We start from the raw sequence: 19,113 nt of genomic DNA, 5'->3' as shown, positions 1-19,113 counted from the left end.
TCTGCAATCTGGCGCCCCCCACAGTTTCTGAGTGCAACACCACTGTCATAAATACAAAGCAATAGACACATTTTCAGTTCTCCACTTAACGTTTACAACTTCCTTGGCTGCTTAAAGAGATTTGCGTGTCTGAGTATATCAAGTGGTGGAAGGAGAATTTTGCAGTTGCAGCCCCCAAACTCTAGATTGAGTTGCCTCTACATGTTAGGCTGGCCTCTACACTGCCTGTTTTAAATCCTGTCTCAAAACACATTTTTAATTCCTTGGCTTTTGATTCAGTATGAGGGTTGACTTTCTTCTTTTTTTGGTATTTGTGTTTTATTGTGTTGTTTTTGCAAATTCTGACTGTTCAGCACTTTGGCCAACTGTTGTTATTTTAGATGTGCTTCATAAATACATTTGGATTAGATTGGATTTGGAAGAAGTCAGACATTTTACTCAAGTAAAAGTAGTAATACAACAATTTATAATTCTCTGTTAAAAGTAAATATCTTGTATTTAAAAACTTGAGTAAAAGTACATAAATATTAACATGAAAATATGATTAAAGTAACAACAGTGGTCATTGAGCAGAATGGAGGAGTAGAAATCTAGGAGTAGAAGTATAAACTAGAAGTGAATGGAAATACCCAAATAAAGAACAAGTACCTCAAAATTGTACTTCGGTATAGCGCTTAAGTTAATGTACTTAGTTACACTCCACCACTGAGTATTTTCAGGGTGGTTTCCCTGCTTATACGACGCTGTTAATATCACAAACAAGTGCAGGTGCTGCATCAGCTTTCAAAATAATGAATACTGCACTCAAGCAATGTATTTTAATATTTCACCCATGTTCATTTTAACCATTTCATTTTTTTTTTACAAAATATAATAATTATAAACAAACATAACAGAAGCAGTACAATATATAAATGGCTAAAAATAAAAGTGAAAATAAAGAATTAACAAAAGGCAGTGATTCAGCGCCTTTTCCTGCCTTCGTGGTCTTGTCCTGAACCCCCCTCGTGTAAACAAAGACAAACCAAACATTGATCTGAAACCGACTTGGCTTTTGATAGGATCACAGGAAGAGCTCCCATATTAACACACAAAGAATAAATAGAAGGACAGATGGAAAGAAGAATGTTGGGCTGAATCCTTCCCTCACCTCTTAAGAGACAATATACTGACATGCAGAAGCAAATACCACATATGTAAATCAAAACATTATTTTCAATAATCACATATGTTCTGTGACTTGCTGTATTTTCTCAACCTTCAACTGGCAGATCATTTTGAGATGTGAAACTGCAGATTTAAACTATATGAGATACATATGTCCTAATTCATTTGAAGCTCCTGCTGTGCTTTACAAAATATATGAAATACGAAGAGATCATAAAAATGCACTGAAAATATATAAAAGTTTGTAATTCTCAAAATTCATATGACAGTTTGACATCTCTAATCGATGGGGCCACGAGAATTTTGACAGACTGGTGACTAAAAGGTGAGAAACTGTTATGCAGTTCTTAATGAGAGATTTACACTATAACATATTATTATTATTATTATTATTATTATTATTATCATCATTATTAGAAATGTTAATGCACATACATATGTGACATTTTTCAGTATATTTCATTATGTCTGGCAGAGGTCAGTGAAGGAAACATTTCAGAGGAAAAGAAAGATTTGTTTAATCCAGGATGTCGCACTAAATATGTCACTATTGTACCTTTGTTCACACATGTTCACTGATTGGATGTTAATTGGATGAAAAGAGCAAGCAGAAAGAGTCAGAACTGTTGACTTTCATGTTAGGGCGCTTTCTGGACCCCGACATCTGTCATTACATTAGATGTTACTCATGAACAATGCGCTTCAAATTAATCCAATAAATGTCTAATAACACCTTTGCAGAGTGATATTGACTCCCTCTCACTGATTAACGGTCTTAGAAATCATTAAAGTTGCAGAACCTGAGAAACTGTGTTTGCATTCAGTGACTTACCTATGTGTCCCTATGTACATTTTACATTTACATATTTTATTTTTTGCCTATTCTTCATGTCAAACAGGCCCTTAATGACAAAATATTCAACATGATTAAACAAAATACGGTGATCAGAAATGATGACAAAGCACTGCACCTTTAAAAATCTCTATGCAAGTCTTCAAAATGAAGATCAAGGACGAAAAAACTTCCACAAAAGCCAAACTAGAAAATAAAACCGGCAAAAATATTGTGCTCCTTTTACTTTCATGACCATGTTCAAATCTCAACCTCAGAATTAGAATTTTATATAGTTTCAGCTTCTTATATTAAATAAAATTCTTGAGAAAGATCACTTCAGTTTTAGACAGATGGAATGGGGGAGGCAGGAAATTAAAACACAGACAAAAACAGAGTTAAAGGTCCAGTGCGTAGGATTTAGTGGGATATACTGTGCGAAGTGGAATATGTTATTCATAATCAGGTTTTCATTAGTGTAAAATTCCCTTGAAACTTTACCTTAGAGGAGCTTTTTAAATATACAAAAGGAGCAGGTCCACCATGTTTCACTGCCATATTTCTACAGTAGCCCAGAACAGAAAAAAAAACATGGGCTCTGGAGAAGGATGGTGAGGCGAGTGGTAGTGGAGTCGGCAGCAATCGGCAACCTTAACACCAGATGCCATGAAATCCTACACACTGGGCCTTTAATGTTCATATCAAGTGTTCTATATTTTTGAAGGGACAAATTTTACTTCCACGAATCTGACTTCCACCCACTGTGGAGAAAGTGTTGAGCAATATGCAGAAAATGTTAAGAAGCAAGTGATTGGCTCTTGCTGGAAGAAGTTGAGAAAACTCTGAGCTGCAGTCAAACTCTTCCATTTTGATAAAAAAAAAAACAAAAAAAAACGATGGTGGTTAACATTGTAAATCATTGATCTGTTTTAGAAAAAATAGGCTGCTAGCCACTTGCATCTGGTTTGTTTGCAGGGTCACAGCAGCTGTCATCACCTGCACTGTGCTTTCACAAGTATGTATTAAATACATCCAATCAATAACATTGTCCTGGTGCAGGTTGTAGTAATAAACTGTTAATAAACACATTATCAACACCCGAAAGTTTTGATTAACACTCGTCATTCCACATGGATGGAGGGTTCAAGTGTCTCAGTTTAAAAAGATGGTTCAGACAGACGAGTAACCTCTCAAACACAGGTAGTAGGTCCAATCGTTCTTCACAAAGTGAAGTAAATGCACTTTTGTCCTGGTTTCTTCAAGCCTGGTGTAAATACCAACGGCGATCACAGATCAAATGAAGAGTACCACTCAGTTTTGATTTCCCCCGTCACTGTGTGAGAGAGCGGGGATGCTGGACGGGAGAGGGGTGCAGCAGGCTGCCAAACGCCTGGAAGTGAGATGGGAGGAGGGCAGATGATGGAGGTGAGGCAGACGGAGACAGGCTGAATTCCACCTGCAGCCCATGGGTGGAGCCAGTCCCGCCGCCTGCTGTACCACAGTCAGGGCCCTCAGGAACTAAAGGTCCACCGCACATGTGTAGCTGGTAGAAGCAGGAGCCTGGGAGACGAAGGTCGTCATGACAGGACGGAGGGCTCCTGCCGGCCCACTGGGAGCTCAGGGGGGAGGGCTGGGACTGGAGCTGAACTGGAACTGTGGGACAACATGTGCCTGAGCCAGGATCCCGCAGGTCGTCCATGGGCGGGAGAGAGAAGGGACAGCCGAACAGCTGCTGAGGACATCCGTCACCACACAGGTCTGACAGCCCCATCACCAGCTCACCATCTGTACAGATGAAGTTTGAAGGAAGAACAGATCAACCAAATGTCTGTTAACTGCAGTCATGTAATCTATTACTGCTTTATTTACATGCTGGATGTTTTACATATGTTTTTGATTTATTTAGCTTAATCCCAGAAAATTTCAATGGTCTGAAACGTGTGTACACACACATACTGCCTCAAAAAAATATTAATCACCCTTTGATGATACTGAGATAAAAGCACAAAAACTTAATTGATATATTGTACTAAGAATGATTTTAACTGCTATGCTCTTTAGTTATTAAAATGTGTTAAAGTGGCTCTTAAATTAGCATAAGTGGAAGAGTGTTATTATTTTGTTTGCATAAGGCCTTATGGGTTACATGCTCTTGCCAACCATATCTGAACAATATCTGCTTAAATTGGTCAACACAAGAGCCATATGAATGATTTCTCAATCTTTATTTTGTTGATTGCATTGAAAATTCATTATAGGTTGAACTCTCCAAGTGATTTTAGTTTTAAGTTATGGATAAATGTTTGATACATGAACAGTTATTTGGAAATCAATTTCCATTTTGTTACAAACAGAGTTACACTTTTCGCATTTTGAGCGATTTGGCGCCCCCCATACATAAGTCAAGATGGTAAGGCCTGAATTCATTCTGAAAAGACTCAATACATCTGACAATATAGTTTATTGCCAAAGGAGACTTTTTGGTCTCAATCCATTTGGCTCTAATCAGTTTGAGCTGTACAGTTTGATCTATTGTGGGTAAGTTAATGAGATTTATTTCAAGTCACCACATTACTCATATTCACTCTGTAATTCTCTCTGCTTCACTTCTTTACCTGCAGGCCCAGCCTGCTTTCAGTGGCCTGTCTGGACCGAGTTCATGGCTTTAAGAGAAAGCGGGGAGTTCGTCTGCGCCGGGGACGGCCCTCCTCTTCTGGAGCACCATGACAACAGGTGTGCATGCACACAGATACACATACAGACATGCAGACATGCGTGCACATACACAACGACACGAGACACACAAGAAGCAAGAAAACAGCGGGGAAACAAAGGAGGTGAGACATAAAAATGATTCAGAACATAAGATAATGAATATGTGATGTCAACATAAAAGGTAATCAAATTAAGACATTCATTAGAGCTGCATGTAAAACACGGTGACATGGTATGTATATTGTTTATATACAGAAAGATGGGTGAAGATGCACAGCTCTTTTTGATTTCAGCGCAACTGCAAACCAAACTAAACCCTTAAAGCCAACTGTATGCAGGATTGTTTTACTAAATGCTCTATTTGCTTCATTGTTAGAGCTAAGTGCTTAATGCCCACTTTCCACTTTAAATGGAACTCTGACTGATGGGTGGAAATTCTCTGAGCTTTTACTGTCCGTGTGTTTCTGTCTTTCTGTAAACACAAGATGATGGAAATACTATTACAGGGTATAATGGCTCTAACGCTTGCTTCACTATTAGTAATGATGTCATCTATCTGTGGCAACAGCTTCCAGAATTTGAGCCTCCACCATGAGATACTTGTAAGGAAACACCTCCAAGTTTTACCTTGTTTATCCAGCACCAGGCTCGACTGTGGAGGTAACGTGGACTCCAGCTGCCTAGTGCCCATGGAGCTGTGAGTCGACAAGCCTGAAGAGTTGTTGCTTCCCTCCAGCTCCCCGACTTCACCGTCCTGGTCTCCATCGTCCCTGCAGCACACAGCACAAACACTGTTAGGGCAGTGTAGTGTGCATCAACAGTGAAAAGCTGGAGTGGGTGGCAGAACTTCAAGTTATCAAGACACAATATTATAATAATATATTACAAAGTGCTCCATCTATATCAAATTTTTCCATGTATGTTGTGTTGTTATGTACGTATTTTAGTGCTATAACAATTTAAAAAATGTTATAGTTGTTATATTGTGTTATGGCATTTAAAAAAAAAAAAAAAAAAAATATATATATATATATATATATATATATATATTATGACATAATTGTTCCAGAAACATTGGTCCTGTTATTTTATTTCTTTGGTAAACAGCATGTCATACACGTTATTTTATATGAACCAACTGTTTGAGGTCACGAGCAGAGGTGCACTTACAGTAAAAATATAAGTATGAATGACTTCTAGTTAAGCTGGGAAAAAAAACATTAAACCAGGCAGGGAGGAAATTTTCGATAACGAGATGCCAAATGGATTATTCTTGGAACGGCTACGACAAAGCTACAACTAATGGGATCAGGAAATAAACAGATTATAAAAAGGTCTGCTGTTACTGAAAGAGGCTCTCAGAATACATTACAGATTACACCACAGATTTACAGGGAAGTTCAGTTGAGAAAATACGGTACAGGAAATCCTCACTGCAGGGATAAATAGAACACACACATACACATTAAGAGGTTTTAGATGACTCACGGCCTATTAGTTATTCTGCTTTCCTGCATGATTTAATATCCTGCATTAATACTTACGTATACTTAATGGTAGAAATTAGTATTGACTCTTCTTTTAAATAAATAAATGTTAGACGTACAATACATCACGATCATTAGGAACACTGAAGGGCTTTTAACCTGGGCTTGGCATCACTGGGTTGCACACTGCAAGACACAGCCTGTTTGCAGATTTATGTTTCGACTCAGACGTGAACTCTCTTTCTACATCTAGTCATCCTACACATTTAGCTCGACTCTGATTCTTCTTATCAGTTGTGAGCGATACTCACATGCTCCCTGATTGCAGGCTGTACTTCTTGCGGCTGAGTCTGGTGGCCTGCTGGGTAAAGTACTCGTGACGTTCAGACTTCTTCCACATGTAGTAATACTCCACACACTCCCCAACTGAGCGCGTTCGTACCTGAAGGGAAGGAGAACGATTGTGTTTTAATGATGACCGATGAGTACGAGAGGTAGATCTTCAGTCAGGGTTGGACAACAAACTTCAGGAAAGATTCACCAGAAAAGTGTCAGCGCGTTGTCTCCTGAGCACTCACCTTATTAGCCTGAATGAGGTGGAAGTTTTTCCCGTAAACTCGATAGCCGTGCTCAAAGTTCCTACACTCCTCCTCACTCCAGGCGCACAGCTCTTCTTAAGGGAGGGGAAATTATGGGTTTAGTTTAGTATCAATTTTATTTCAATGCATTGCAGTTTTGTGCTGTGGATTTTCACAAAGCAGGGATTTGACAAGACAACTCAATGCCTGGTCTTGGCTGGAGTTTTGTCTTCATTGAGACAGCTGCAGAAAAAGCAGGACAGGATGTGGCAAACATTAAGGGCTCTCTGGCCTAGCAATGGGTCATTTTTTCCACTCCAATCCAAACTACAACAAAGGTCATGGACTTGCACTGGAGCTTCACTGCTGAATAAGAGGTCATGCGGTCACACCAGTGAGTCAGCAGCTGATGTTGCATTGACAGGGTAACAGACAGTCATATTTTGCAGTATCCTGAAGCAGACATGCTTTCATAGGGCTCAAACGTGAGTTTTCACAAATGGGATGCAAAATGAGTCCACATGTTATTTCATAAACAAGCTCTAGAAGGTGTGTGTTCAAATCAAATTTAGTTTGTCGAGTGACTGGAACATGTTACTTCTTGAGGAGGTTGTTATCTTTAAACAAGTTAATTCTCTTATTTTTCCATGAAGGCCTCTCTTTATATGAAATATAAATATATGCGTTCACTGAGTAGTAGTAGTAGTCTGATTTCAGATCAGCCTCTTTCAAAGAATAGAAAGAACTGAAAACCAACTATAAACCTCCTTCAGTTCATCTGCATCAACAAATCTGACAAGGGTAACAAAAAACAGCCTTTGTTCCTGTCTGTCTCTGATCCTGTTCATAAGCTGCTCCTTGCATAAAATGCGTAATACATCCAATTGTTTGACAGAAGGACATCTTTCAGTTTGCTGGCTGTCGCTTTATCATTCATGATTAAAACCATATCAATAGCAGCAGCTTTAGTCATGTGTGGATGTTAATACTGAGTGAAAACAACAGTTTTTGGTTTGGTTTCTGAAGGAAAACGTAGACTTAAGCTCAGGATGTGAAGTCCCCAAGTAGTGTAGGACAACAGGAAGCTTCTTACCACTGAACACTTTCACATTGAAGTGTAATCGTCTCAGTGCCTCTTCTGCATTGAAGTTGCATTTCACTAGTTCATACAGCGCCTGAGGATCAAGAGAAAAGGAGGAGAACGAACCAAAGATTAGACTGTTGACCTTTGTGTTTACACTGAGTGAAATACAAAAGCCCTCCTGTTCATTCAATGTCGCAGAATAACGACCAATAAATGATCCATGACACAAGATCCACTATCAAATTACATTTAGTTGAAGTAGATTAATCATTAGGAGATTAATAAGATCAGTGGAAGACAGACTTCAAGCCTCGAGACAACTGGGACTGAGTTTGTTATAAAAGCGGTACATCTGATTAAATCCGCAAGAAGACCACTTCAGATACTGGCAGACCTCAGTCCATTCATAAGCACCAGTTCCTTTCAACACATTTAAACAGCATATCTTTACTGCTCAACACAGAATATTTCAACTGTGTACTTTTGGGTAATGTAAGTACTTTTAAGCTGACATCGTCTTCTGGGATACGATTTAAATTGGTGCACCTGTTCGTTGTCTGGGACAGCGTCCGCTTGTGTTTGTGTGCATGCTGCCCCCTCCTGGACACGCGGTCTCTGTGCATACAGCAAGAAATCCTCCACTTCCTGCACCGGCAGGACACCTGGCCTCCACAGCAACTGGTCCTCACTGCTGTAGGCTGGAGTAACAAAGAGAGGATGGATGAGTGAGGTTCATACAACATGCTAGATGTAATCTCCATAAAAACAGCCATTAAACTTGTTTCCAACCCCTACAACATATAATCTTTTCAGTTGCTAACCTCTGTCCTGGTAGGTAGATGAACCGAGTGGTGGGATTTTTGCTTGGTACATAGATCCAACCATGATCTCCTGAGCAGGAAATCAGAGACACATTCTGTCACATAAATCTCATCTGTGTTATATATGCTGTTTGTTAAAGTCTGTTCTGTGTGGCAGACCTTCCAAGACACAAAGCTACTTAATAATAATACTTAATAATTTCATATTGTACGATCCTACAGTACATGATTACATCAATGCCAAAGGTCATTACCAACGCAGGATGAAGTGTGATGTAAGAAGGATGTTAAACCTCCACTGCTCACTGAATCAAATGTAAGACAGACCTTTACCGAAGAATTAAAACAACATTTATTATTGTTAAATTGTCATGTGAAAGGTGTTTTATGCAATTTTCTCTCCCATAAAGCACTGTAAACTACAACATACTGTAAAATATGCTTAATGTGTCTTACTTCACCTAAATATTGTGTCTGTTTCAAAGAGGTTCAGTCATCATAAGATGTGTTTTAATGCCTACCTTGTGCTCTTCATTGGAGGGAATAGAGGCATCGTCAGAGTCCTCGTCTGATGAGCTGACTAAAGTGTCTTTGTCTCCACCTGAGAGACACAACATCAAAGAGGAGGACAAGACGATCATTTCAAAGACACATACTACATGTTTTAAGATTTTGTCAAAACTCTTGATGCTATGTTAAAGTCCGTCTTACTGCTGACAAATCACAGTAACTGAATAGCCTCACGGTTGTATGCCTCCGCCAACCTCTCAAGTTGCAGTTTACATCCATACCTGTCCAGACTTATTTAATATAGCTTACAGTATCTAGTGAAGCCTTTGAAGAAAGTTGCTAAAGTGTATTTTTTGGTGAAATGATGTTATCACTATATTGACAAGTACGACTCCAGTAAATAATCTCCAGTGAGAAACATGCTGTCTTCTCTTAAGCTCCTTTCACACATGCACTGCAACTCTGGATTTATCCACAGTTTACCTGGAGGAGCTGTATGTGCGAACACAAATGTCTGCATTATTTGTCCCGGACTTTAAACTGCCAGCTCTCTAGTCCTAAGTCCAGGTGGGCCACATGTTTGAATAGAGCAGACAATTGTCTGCAGTTGAATGAATTCACAGCAAGCGGGCATGTCGACGTGTGGATCATGAGACTGGGGCATAACTAGAAGCATACAAATATCCAAAGGAAAGAAGGGTCATTTTGCACAATGACGACACAGAATGAGAAAACGTCTGTGAACTGGAGGGATGAAGAAATTTGTGAACTTCTGGCAGTTCGGCGGGCAGCGCGTCATATCCTGCCTCCTTGCATGCTCCTACCCAAGCATGGAGTATTTTGTAACATGTGTGAATACGTCTGACACGGACAATCTCCTGTCGCGCGCTGCATGTGTGACAAGCAAATGTGGACAATATCCTCATCTGATTCTCTGGATAATGTCCGGCACGCGTATGTGAAAGAGGCTTTAGAGAACAGTACAGAGGACTGATATAGATCTTCCTCACATGGCGCAACGACAATCAACTGAAGCAAAACTACTGAGCTGGTTGTGGTTACTGCTGTATGTCGATTAGTTTGTAACGTTATTGAGAGAAAGAAAAAAAAAAGTTAAACTTCTCGTACGCGTTCACATGCTTGTCTAATTAAGCTGATTCTTATAGAACACAGATTCCTCGACGCGGCAGCAGAGAAGAGCTCTACAATCATCGCAGAGATTAGTGTCATCAATTTAGTATCATACCAAATGTGAAATATGGTCACAAAATCCCCTTCTGAGCCTGAGTGTGTTAAATAATGATCAGAGAAGTGTTTTTGCAGAACTTTATGATGTCATATTCTGGATGCAAGTATACATTTTGGATATAAAATGTCAACTCTTCATAGTTTTATCCCATTTGTGCGAAAATTTGTCAAAATCAGAATTTGAATTCTTGAGTTATGGTCACAGGAACCTTGACCACCAAATTCTTATCAGTTCATCTTTGAACCCAAGTAGACATTTGTGCGAAATTTGAACAAATTCCTTCATGTTGTTCCTGAGATATCAGCTCACAACTACGGGGGATTGAAGGACAATCAAAAAACATAATGCCTCTTGTTTTGTTTATCATTAACCATTAATCAACAGGTAGATCCTATTGAGAATGAAACACACAGACAACAACAGTAGGTAGCACTGAAAGTTAGAGCAGGACAGAGTGGATATAATAATAAATATAGCTTCAATATATCTATCTCAGTAAAAAATGCTGAAAAGAATCAAAGAGGAGCAGGCGCTACCTCGCTTTTATCTTCTGTGTGTGCGATCAATTTCACCTCCATATAAATGAAACAAACGCAGCGTACCTGCCATACATTCAGTTTTCATCGTATTGTGTTGACTCAGCACCAATACTGTCACTCACTTCAAACAGAATCACTACCAGGGAGAGGCTGCTTGAATATATTTAAACTCCATCACTTCACAAAATTGTTTCTTTGACATCATTCGGTCATATGGAGAGAGACACATGAGGCAGCACATGCTGTCACACAAGAAGACAAAAACAAATCAAAGCTTTTCATGTGATTTTCTGACATTATAAACTCTGACATGTCATGTAATTGAAACGTACTGCCTAGCTGTAAGTGAGAAGCTGCAGTCTCAGCAAAGAACGGATTTAAAATCGAAATATAAGAAGATATTTCACCAAAAACAAAGGCTGTAGGACAGTTTAACTATATACAGTTTCATTAGAAAGACGCTTGTTCTAACTTTTCTTCTGTGGCAAAACTGAGATGTGTAAATGTTATATAGTCATGTGTAAATGTACGTCATTGTGTGCATTACCTTGGAGGCGACGGAGCAGATCTGAGGTGTTTGAGGTGACTGAGGGGGTCAGATCATCAGCTGACGATTCTTCTTCCTCCTCCCCAGGAAAGAGATCCTCAGTTATCTGATCCTGTGTCGGACAAATACACAACGGACAGCACATTATAGCAAAGAACACATTAAAAAAAATACACAAATAACGTTTCACAAATTAATTAACTTTTATTGCTGTAATTCACCTTGTCTAGTGTCATGCCTGGCAGGCTGGCAGCCATGTGACAGGTCTCCTTCTCTGGATCGGACATCGTGTAGCCGTACAGAGCCAGCAGCTCCTCCAAAGGAAGCTCACTGGCCTACGAACAGAGACAGGTGGAGGGAGATGGTTGGGTTGCTTCCACATCTGTCAGTATCTTACATCTGTCAATGATCTGAGGAACACGATTGGCATTGTTTTCCTCCTTTGCAGAGTCACTGCCAAATGGCTTAAACATTGACAGAATCAAACAGCAGGGTGAAACCCACAACAGGTCAGGCAGATTTGGGGAGGTGAAACTGGTGTGATAACTAACAGCAGTGTGTTTTATTTATATCATTTCCTGAGCTTTGTTTTCAGAGGAAGCTTCAACTGTCTTGAAAGTGATATTCAAACTGGCAATAGACAAGATTTCTGCTTCAGTACAGTAGATGTTGGTAACACAATGTAATGGATATAGAATAATGAAACCATCACCGTTGACATTAACCTTGCTAACACTGTACAATTTTTTCTGCCACGAGGAACGGTAAACTGGTGATTGATTTCTATAATAGACGTTCTGACCCGTGTTGTTGTTAATTGTGACTGAGGAAAACGGAAACGACCCAGTTGTCTTTGCAACAGTGACACCAACAATTATACCACTTGGAAGAGCTGGGGGGGGGAAGTTGTCTCTTGCCACTTTAAGGACGCCATCTATGCTTTGCATTTTGTGACAATGGGCACAGGTAGGTGTATCGCATCTATCATCAGGATCCGTTTGCTGCTGCTCCACATAAATGTCGATCTCGGGAACCCATCAGCTATCCTCTGACAACGATTTCGCCTCTGGAGGCAATGGCCAATGTTTCTGGGATTCCAGTGTAACCAGCGGAAATCTGGATAACGAATATCTGGGACAAGAGTTCCTCTTCCAAGTGCTGGTCATTGTTCAAGAATTGAGTTGTAGTTGAGAGACAACTCTTAATTTACCTATACCTATAGCTATAGAAAGCTAAATCATTGTCAGACAATAACCAACGGGTTCTGAGATTACATTTTGATGTAATGAAATGTTAACACCAAAGCCTGCGTCAAACATGATTGGACAATTTTACACATAAACCACAAACGGAAACCAGAGCGCTTCAGATACCGAAAGTTTGTCCATCTCCAACAGATTCTGAATTCATATGCAGAAATCCGTTTAAATCGATTATGTAAATGCTAATGGACAGAGAGGAAACACAGCGACACAATGAGGAGTGTCTGAGCTGTCTTTGTGTGTGTAAGTGCAGCTCAACAGGAGTCTTACTTAGGGCCGAACACAGAGCTTTCTGTTAATGACTGGATGCACTGTCAGGAAATATTTACTGTAAAGTCCCATGAAATTAATTCCAGTTATATCTGTTTAGGGCGCTTTATCTGTTTGTATCCAAATATTGTTTCTGCATTAAAGAAATCTGAAAAAACAATAAGACTGAGGAGACTGTGTCCATTGGTTTGTAAGTGTCGCAGCAAAGCCTACAGCTAAGTTCTCATAATCGATGACTACAGCTTTCACACAGCAACCAACTTCAACAGATACATTCACGGCTGAACTGGACCGTACAGTGTGGGACTGCGCTGCCATCTTCATGGGGCGAAAGTTGTCCTCCAGCTCCTCTACGGCCTGTTAAGACTTCTGCTTCTCCCGCCGAGGGCCTTCATCGCTGTACCTCATCCACAACCTCTGCATTTATCTTCGGGGGCTTTACACCCACCTGCACGCACAAACACACACACACAGACAGTATTATTTGGAAGAACAGTCATAAGGGTCACGTAAAACCAGCGTGGGGGTGCATTACAACATGGCAGCACACTCCTGTGTGTGCATCCGTGGCGCACAAGCACACACACAAACAACATGAGGGATCAAATAGTGGCTGATCCTGGCTCATCCCATTACAGATCAGCTGACTGCTGACTTTTAAACCTCCCTTTTTAACTTACACGACCTAGTGTGGTGATTCAGGCATGGCAGGATGTGTAACTTATATATTCTTACTCTTTAAAGTAAGTTAGAGACAGCTCTCTACGGAGTGGTTTTGCTTCAGTAGTAGCTTTTCACATGAGGTGATCCAGGGTTGTTCGAGGCTACGTTTTCCACTATAAGCCTGTGGTTTGACAAAGACTTCAAAGTGGGATGTACAGTGTTTGATGAAGCCCTGGCTGCAAGTTGAGGCCACAAGTGGAAAAAAAAAACCCCTCTGCTACAGGAGAGACTACAGGATGGTGTAAACAATCCCACCCTGGTTCACACAGACGACCAACACTCAGTCATTTAGGTAATACTTTTCAAAGACGCCTCTTCTTGGTTGAAAAGTTGTAAAAGTGCGCTGGAAACCTAAATATTAATACGGCGTGCGTGTCCTGACCCACTGGGCGCTGTCTGTCTGACCAGGGGCGCTTTCCTGTGACTTGGTGCTGAACGTCTCTTCCTCTCTCCGGCTCACTACGAGTGGCACAAGAAGGAAATAACTAGTTCTCAGCATGTCCGAAAGAGACGGTCGGAGTTTGCCGCCGCCGAGTCTTGACATCTCTCCCAACTTTTTGCCCACTCAATCCACTTCGTCGCCGGGGCGCACCTGAAATAGTTCAGCACCACCGTGTCAAACCCCGCCGGGCTGCCCTATTGTTTCTCCGGCTTTACTATCGCGGCGGAGGGGAATGGCTCTTTAAAGCCAAGAACGCGGAGAGAGGCGATACGCTGCCGGAGAGCCTCTCCATTTCTCCCCTCGCTTCCCGGTTAAAATGCCCCCACGTAGCCCTCTTTCGGCCGGCGTTCACCGGCCGGCGACACCGCCGACAGCCGTGTGCACGGCACGGAGCGGCACAAGTGTTAAATCCGGCCCGGTTTCTCTATCATTCGCCTCATTACATTCCTCGTTTTCGCTCACTTACCTCCGCCATTCCGTTTCTGCGCAAGCTGCGTATTGCCCGGATGTTGTAGGTCTGCTGCTCTGCACAGCTCCGTTTATTGCCGCAACGATTCACAGCCACAGTTAGGTGCCCGCTCATTACATTCACTATTTCCAAGTAATTAAGCTATTTTTGTGTCTCTCGACAGCTGGCGTTAGAGAATGGAGAATCCCCCTCCTCCTCCAACATACTTTTTTTAATGAAGTTCCCTCCCACACTTTCGGTATCAAGTCTAAAATTAAACTCTTTATGTGTTTTTAACAAAATCATGCGTGAATCTAAAACAAAAAAACCCCAACATATTTACCAGGCATACATGCTCGTGGCTACTTGTTTTATAGGCTTTATTCTGCTTGTTCAAGCAACACGTTGCCGCTAAATTCAAGTTAAAGTGAGATGTCACATGTTGTATAGGCTCATGCTGGATATGTGAATGAGGGAGGGGACAGGACATGGTCACAGCAGATAAAGATGTACTGTAAGGATCTGCACCAACACACACTTAATGTAGGATATATGCTGTATGTTGACCAACACGTGACTTTACTTAACCACCGCAGACCAAACAGATCATATGATGATGATGATTCACTTCATCTGTCCCGTGTACAATATGGAGGCAGCGGTGGGAAGTTACTATTGTACTCTTGAGTTTTTACTCGAATATTTCCAAATATTGTTTCTTTTTACTTCACTACATTTATTTGACAACTTTAGTTACTAGTGTGCAGATTGAGTTTAATCCAAATAATAACAGTGACAAATAAATGATATGTAATATTATAGATATATGGGTTAAAACTGATTCCTAAGGGGGAAATTCACAAGCTACCCGGCAGATAAACTATATAAACCTATACTATATAGTTAAACCACCTTTACCAGCATCAACATTAAAGCTGCACTTTGTAGTTTTAGGAAATACATTTTAATCAGAAGAAAAAAGATTTTTTTCATGCCTAAACCAAATAAACAAACACTCTTTGTTTTCATGACTGAATAAACAGAATAAACAAACTGACCTTAAAAGACAACACAATTTCATACTGTTTTTAATTTGTTTATAGTGGCGGACCCTGCCAACTTTCTATCTACAAACAGTGTTCTGGGACCTTATTTTCCTTTGAGAACAGCTTGTTTATTCACTTATGGAAAAATAAACATTTCAGCTTCTTCTCCAAAACTTCATAGTGCTTTTTTAAAGTGATGAAAACACTAAAGCAATATAAAATCCATCATTCTGAAAGATAACATTCTGCATTATGAGCACTTGTGCTTTTGGTGTTTTTTTGATACTAATACTTTTGTTTTTTTACTCAGGTCAGAAATTTGAATGCAAGACAGCATTTCTACACGGTGTTTTTTCTACGTTTACTTGAAGCTGCAATATATGCAAATTTTGTTAAACCATTCAGAAATTAATTAAAATGATCAACAGACGTTGAAGAAATACATAAGAATAAAAAACAGTTTTGAAGTTGTGATGTCTATGTGTTGTGTTGCAGTAGATTGTATCTACTGAAGTTAGCATGCTAACCACCTAGCCCCAGCCCGATCCAGTCCAAAGGTCCAGATATGGCAGTGTAAACTGATTGATATGAGTCACACTCCTCAAGTGACAGATAAACCAATACAACAAAGAACAAACATAATGTGAAAAATCACATATAAAACAAAATTGTAAAGTTATTTATTTCTTTTTTTTACATATTGTTACCTGAAGTCTCTCACTGATATAAATGTCAACATTTGTTGGGGCGACCCCTTGTAATTTTGTTTTCCTGTTTATAAAAAAAACATGGTGGAGCTTCGTTTCTGGAGTTTTGTCCTCCCTTTTAATGACTTGGCAAAATTAACTAACGTATGTATGAAGTTACTTGATTGGTATATTTTTTAAAAAAAAGGAAAGATGTAAAGGCATCACACTGGTTTCATTAGCTCGTCTACATCTGGATTATTTTAGAGAAGCAGTAGTTTGGTTCCCTACGGATCATACCTACAGGCTTTTAGCACTCCCTTTTCCCAGTAGTGAAAAGCGCTGAAATATTCATGGAGATACTTCGGCTCGATGTTTTTGAATTTAAAGCCTCCTGGCATTCCGGTAAAGTAATAATGATAATTGTTATGCATGAGCGAAGGATGCACTTGACAAAATAACTTCACACCCACCCATTTCTCATTAGAGGATGTTTGCTTATTGTACATTTTTGTGTTCAATGTACTCAAGCGCTTATATCGTTCTTCATTTGGGAAAGTGAACACTCGGGCTGAAATGTATTATAAAGCAAATCAGTTTTAACATCATGCTTTCCAACTTTCCACCTATCAACATCACCTCAGTCACTACAGTGTGTGTCAAAAGGTATTTCAGAGAAAAGACCTGTGTTTGTGTTCAACAAAAGACTAAACCACACAGAGAAAACAGAACAAAGCACGTTGTTTGTAGGGAGAATGCCACTGCATGCTTTGGGTTTTACTTTTACTGTATAGAAATTTTGCAGGAATGAAAGTCATGAGAGGAATTGTAATGTCGAGGAAACTTTGGGTGTGTATCCATGTATCAATGTGTAGGGCGGTATAGGTCAATTTAGAGGTGAGCTGGTCTAAATGTCTTTCATTCTTCAGTGCAATGGGTGTAGCTGGTTAGTTGGTCGTTGGAGTATTGCACAACAACTAAAGGATAAACAGGATATACTGAGCAGAACAATAGACGTCAACCTACTGGAAATCAATTCAGAGCCACACAGCATTGTGTGTACCTGACAGGATAACAAGAAGTTGCTGACCTGTGTATATACAGCGTAGACATGACGAGACAAATGTGCACAATCGTGTAGCAGGAGACTGAACTACAGCACGTACACATACATGCTTCTTTAATGAATGTGAATATCTAATATCTCATGTTTTCTACAGCCGTTGTATCAGACAGCTGGGAGAGAACATGCATGGACCTGGCTGTGTCAGTAGATAACAGTATATAAAGTGTTCATCGACAGTCAGTGGGAGTGCTCTACACTCGGTAATCACCCCCAGTGAAAGGGTTTTATGAGGGTTATACAAGCAAGGACACTTTGTTGTGTCTCCTGTTTCTTCAGGGTCTGTAACTTTGTCTGTGTGTCTTGTGTGAAGAAGAAAAGCTGTTCACAGAAAGAGCAGTTGAATGTTTTGGTAAGGCTTTGTTGATAGTGTGTACTTTGTGTTTTGAGTTACAAGGAAAGAGAGAAGGCATATATGGATCACTTGTTATCAAAACCCCTAGTGTAATTTGTTAAATATGGGATACCGATCAAATAAAATAAAAATTAGCTGCACAAGGGTAGAGGGCACAATCCTGGAAAAGAAGGGCAGGCAACTTTCCATTTGAAAGAGAGCTGAAAAATAAATGACACTGCTTTTTGACCAGACATTTTGAGAAATACTGTGGTCTAATTCATTCTAACATTACAGTATACTTTAAAAAAGTCTATCCCAAGTCAAGGTCCACTTGAGCTTTTATCTGAAGCCTTCATCGATGGTTTTCATTAGTTTGCTCAGTTGTGATGAAGAAAGCCCTTTGTTGTGTTTTCATGACTTCTTTTTGAACATTAAAATGAATTCGTTACCTTGGAAATAGCGGTTTGACAAAACAATCCCAACTCAAGGTCCACTAACTAGCCTTTTCCAGGTCCTTCGACCATTTCACAACACATATGAGAAGTCCTCAAAGTGCTTTTTATGAAATCATTACAGCTGAACTTTTAAGTGAACAGATCCATCTGTGCGAACTCCATCCAGTAATGAACAATGTGTGCTGTGCTTGAGAGCTTGAAGAAAAAAAATAAAGCAGTAACCATTTTGTACCATTTTCAAGGTCAAGAGAGTAAAGGCAAAAAATAAGCCTGTGAAAAGATTTTGGTAAAAAAAATTGTTTTTGGGAACTCCTGTTATACAGTACCCTGTGTAAATGTTAGTTTATTTAAAATCTATAGGTTAAATTCACGTTGTCAGTGGGAAACAATCATAATCCAAACACAGCATCTTTGGTTTCATTTTAGTGTCGTATGACGTGTGAGTGAACTCAAAGTTTGGAATTGTTAATGGGAAATTAAACGAGAAACCTGGGTAAAAGGGAGGAATCTGTAAAGTGTTTTTGCTTTGTGATGGAAAACAGACACTTGAGATTCTGGAGGAAACATATGTAAATGCAGTTGCCCTAACACACATACAAGATGTATACCTGAGTATTTGTGTGCATACTCCTGGGAGGTGGAGGCGTTTTGATAATTTTTCCAGACATGATACCACAGTGTGGCATCCATTGATGAGGGCTTAAGGCAAGTAAGAGGTCTAATTATGGAGCTCTTCACATATACAGAGTCTGTCTGCAGTGGGTGTACAGACAGAATGGTGAGGAGAACGCA

The 19,113-nt window shown here is 39.9% G+C and overlaps 1 protein-coding gene across 1 annotated transcript; it reads right to left on the bottom strand.

Moving 5' to 3' along the window:
• Positions 1-803: 803 nt before the first annotated feature.
• Positions 804-14,826, bottom strand: mier2 (mesoderm induction early response 1, family member 2). The gene is given in 13 exon segments (XM_084355980.1): positions 804-3,361; positions 3,363-3,784; positions 5,342-5,484; positions 6,513-6,643; positions 6,780-6,874; positions 7,873-7,954; positions 8,410-8,561; positions 8,685-8,754; positions 9,206-9,285; positions 11,530-11,641; positions 11,751-11,864; positions 13,359-13,509; positions 14,693-14,826. Coding segments are annotated over 12 exon segments (1,479 nt in total). The 5' UTR covers positions 13,386-13,509; positions 14,693-14,826; the 3' UTR covers positions 804-3,310.
• Between the last annotated feature and the right edge of the window lie 4,287 nt (positions 14,827-19,113).

The sequence above is a fragment of the Pagrus pagrus genome (genome assembly GCF_965226575.1).
Source record: "Pagrus pagrus genome assembly, chromosome: 6".
In the NCBI taxonomy this organism is placed as follows: Eukaryota; Metazoa; Chordata; class Actinopteri; order Spariformes; family Sparidae; genus Pagrus; species Pagrus pagrus.
The sequence above is the reverse complement of the archived record's forward strand: the minus strand, read 5'-3'. Positions and strand labels throughout refer to the sequence as shown.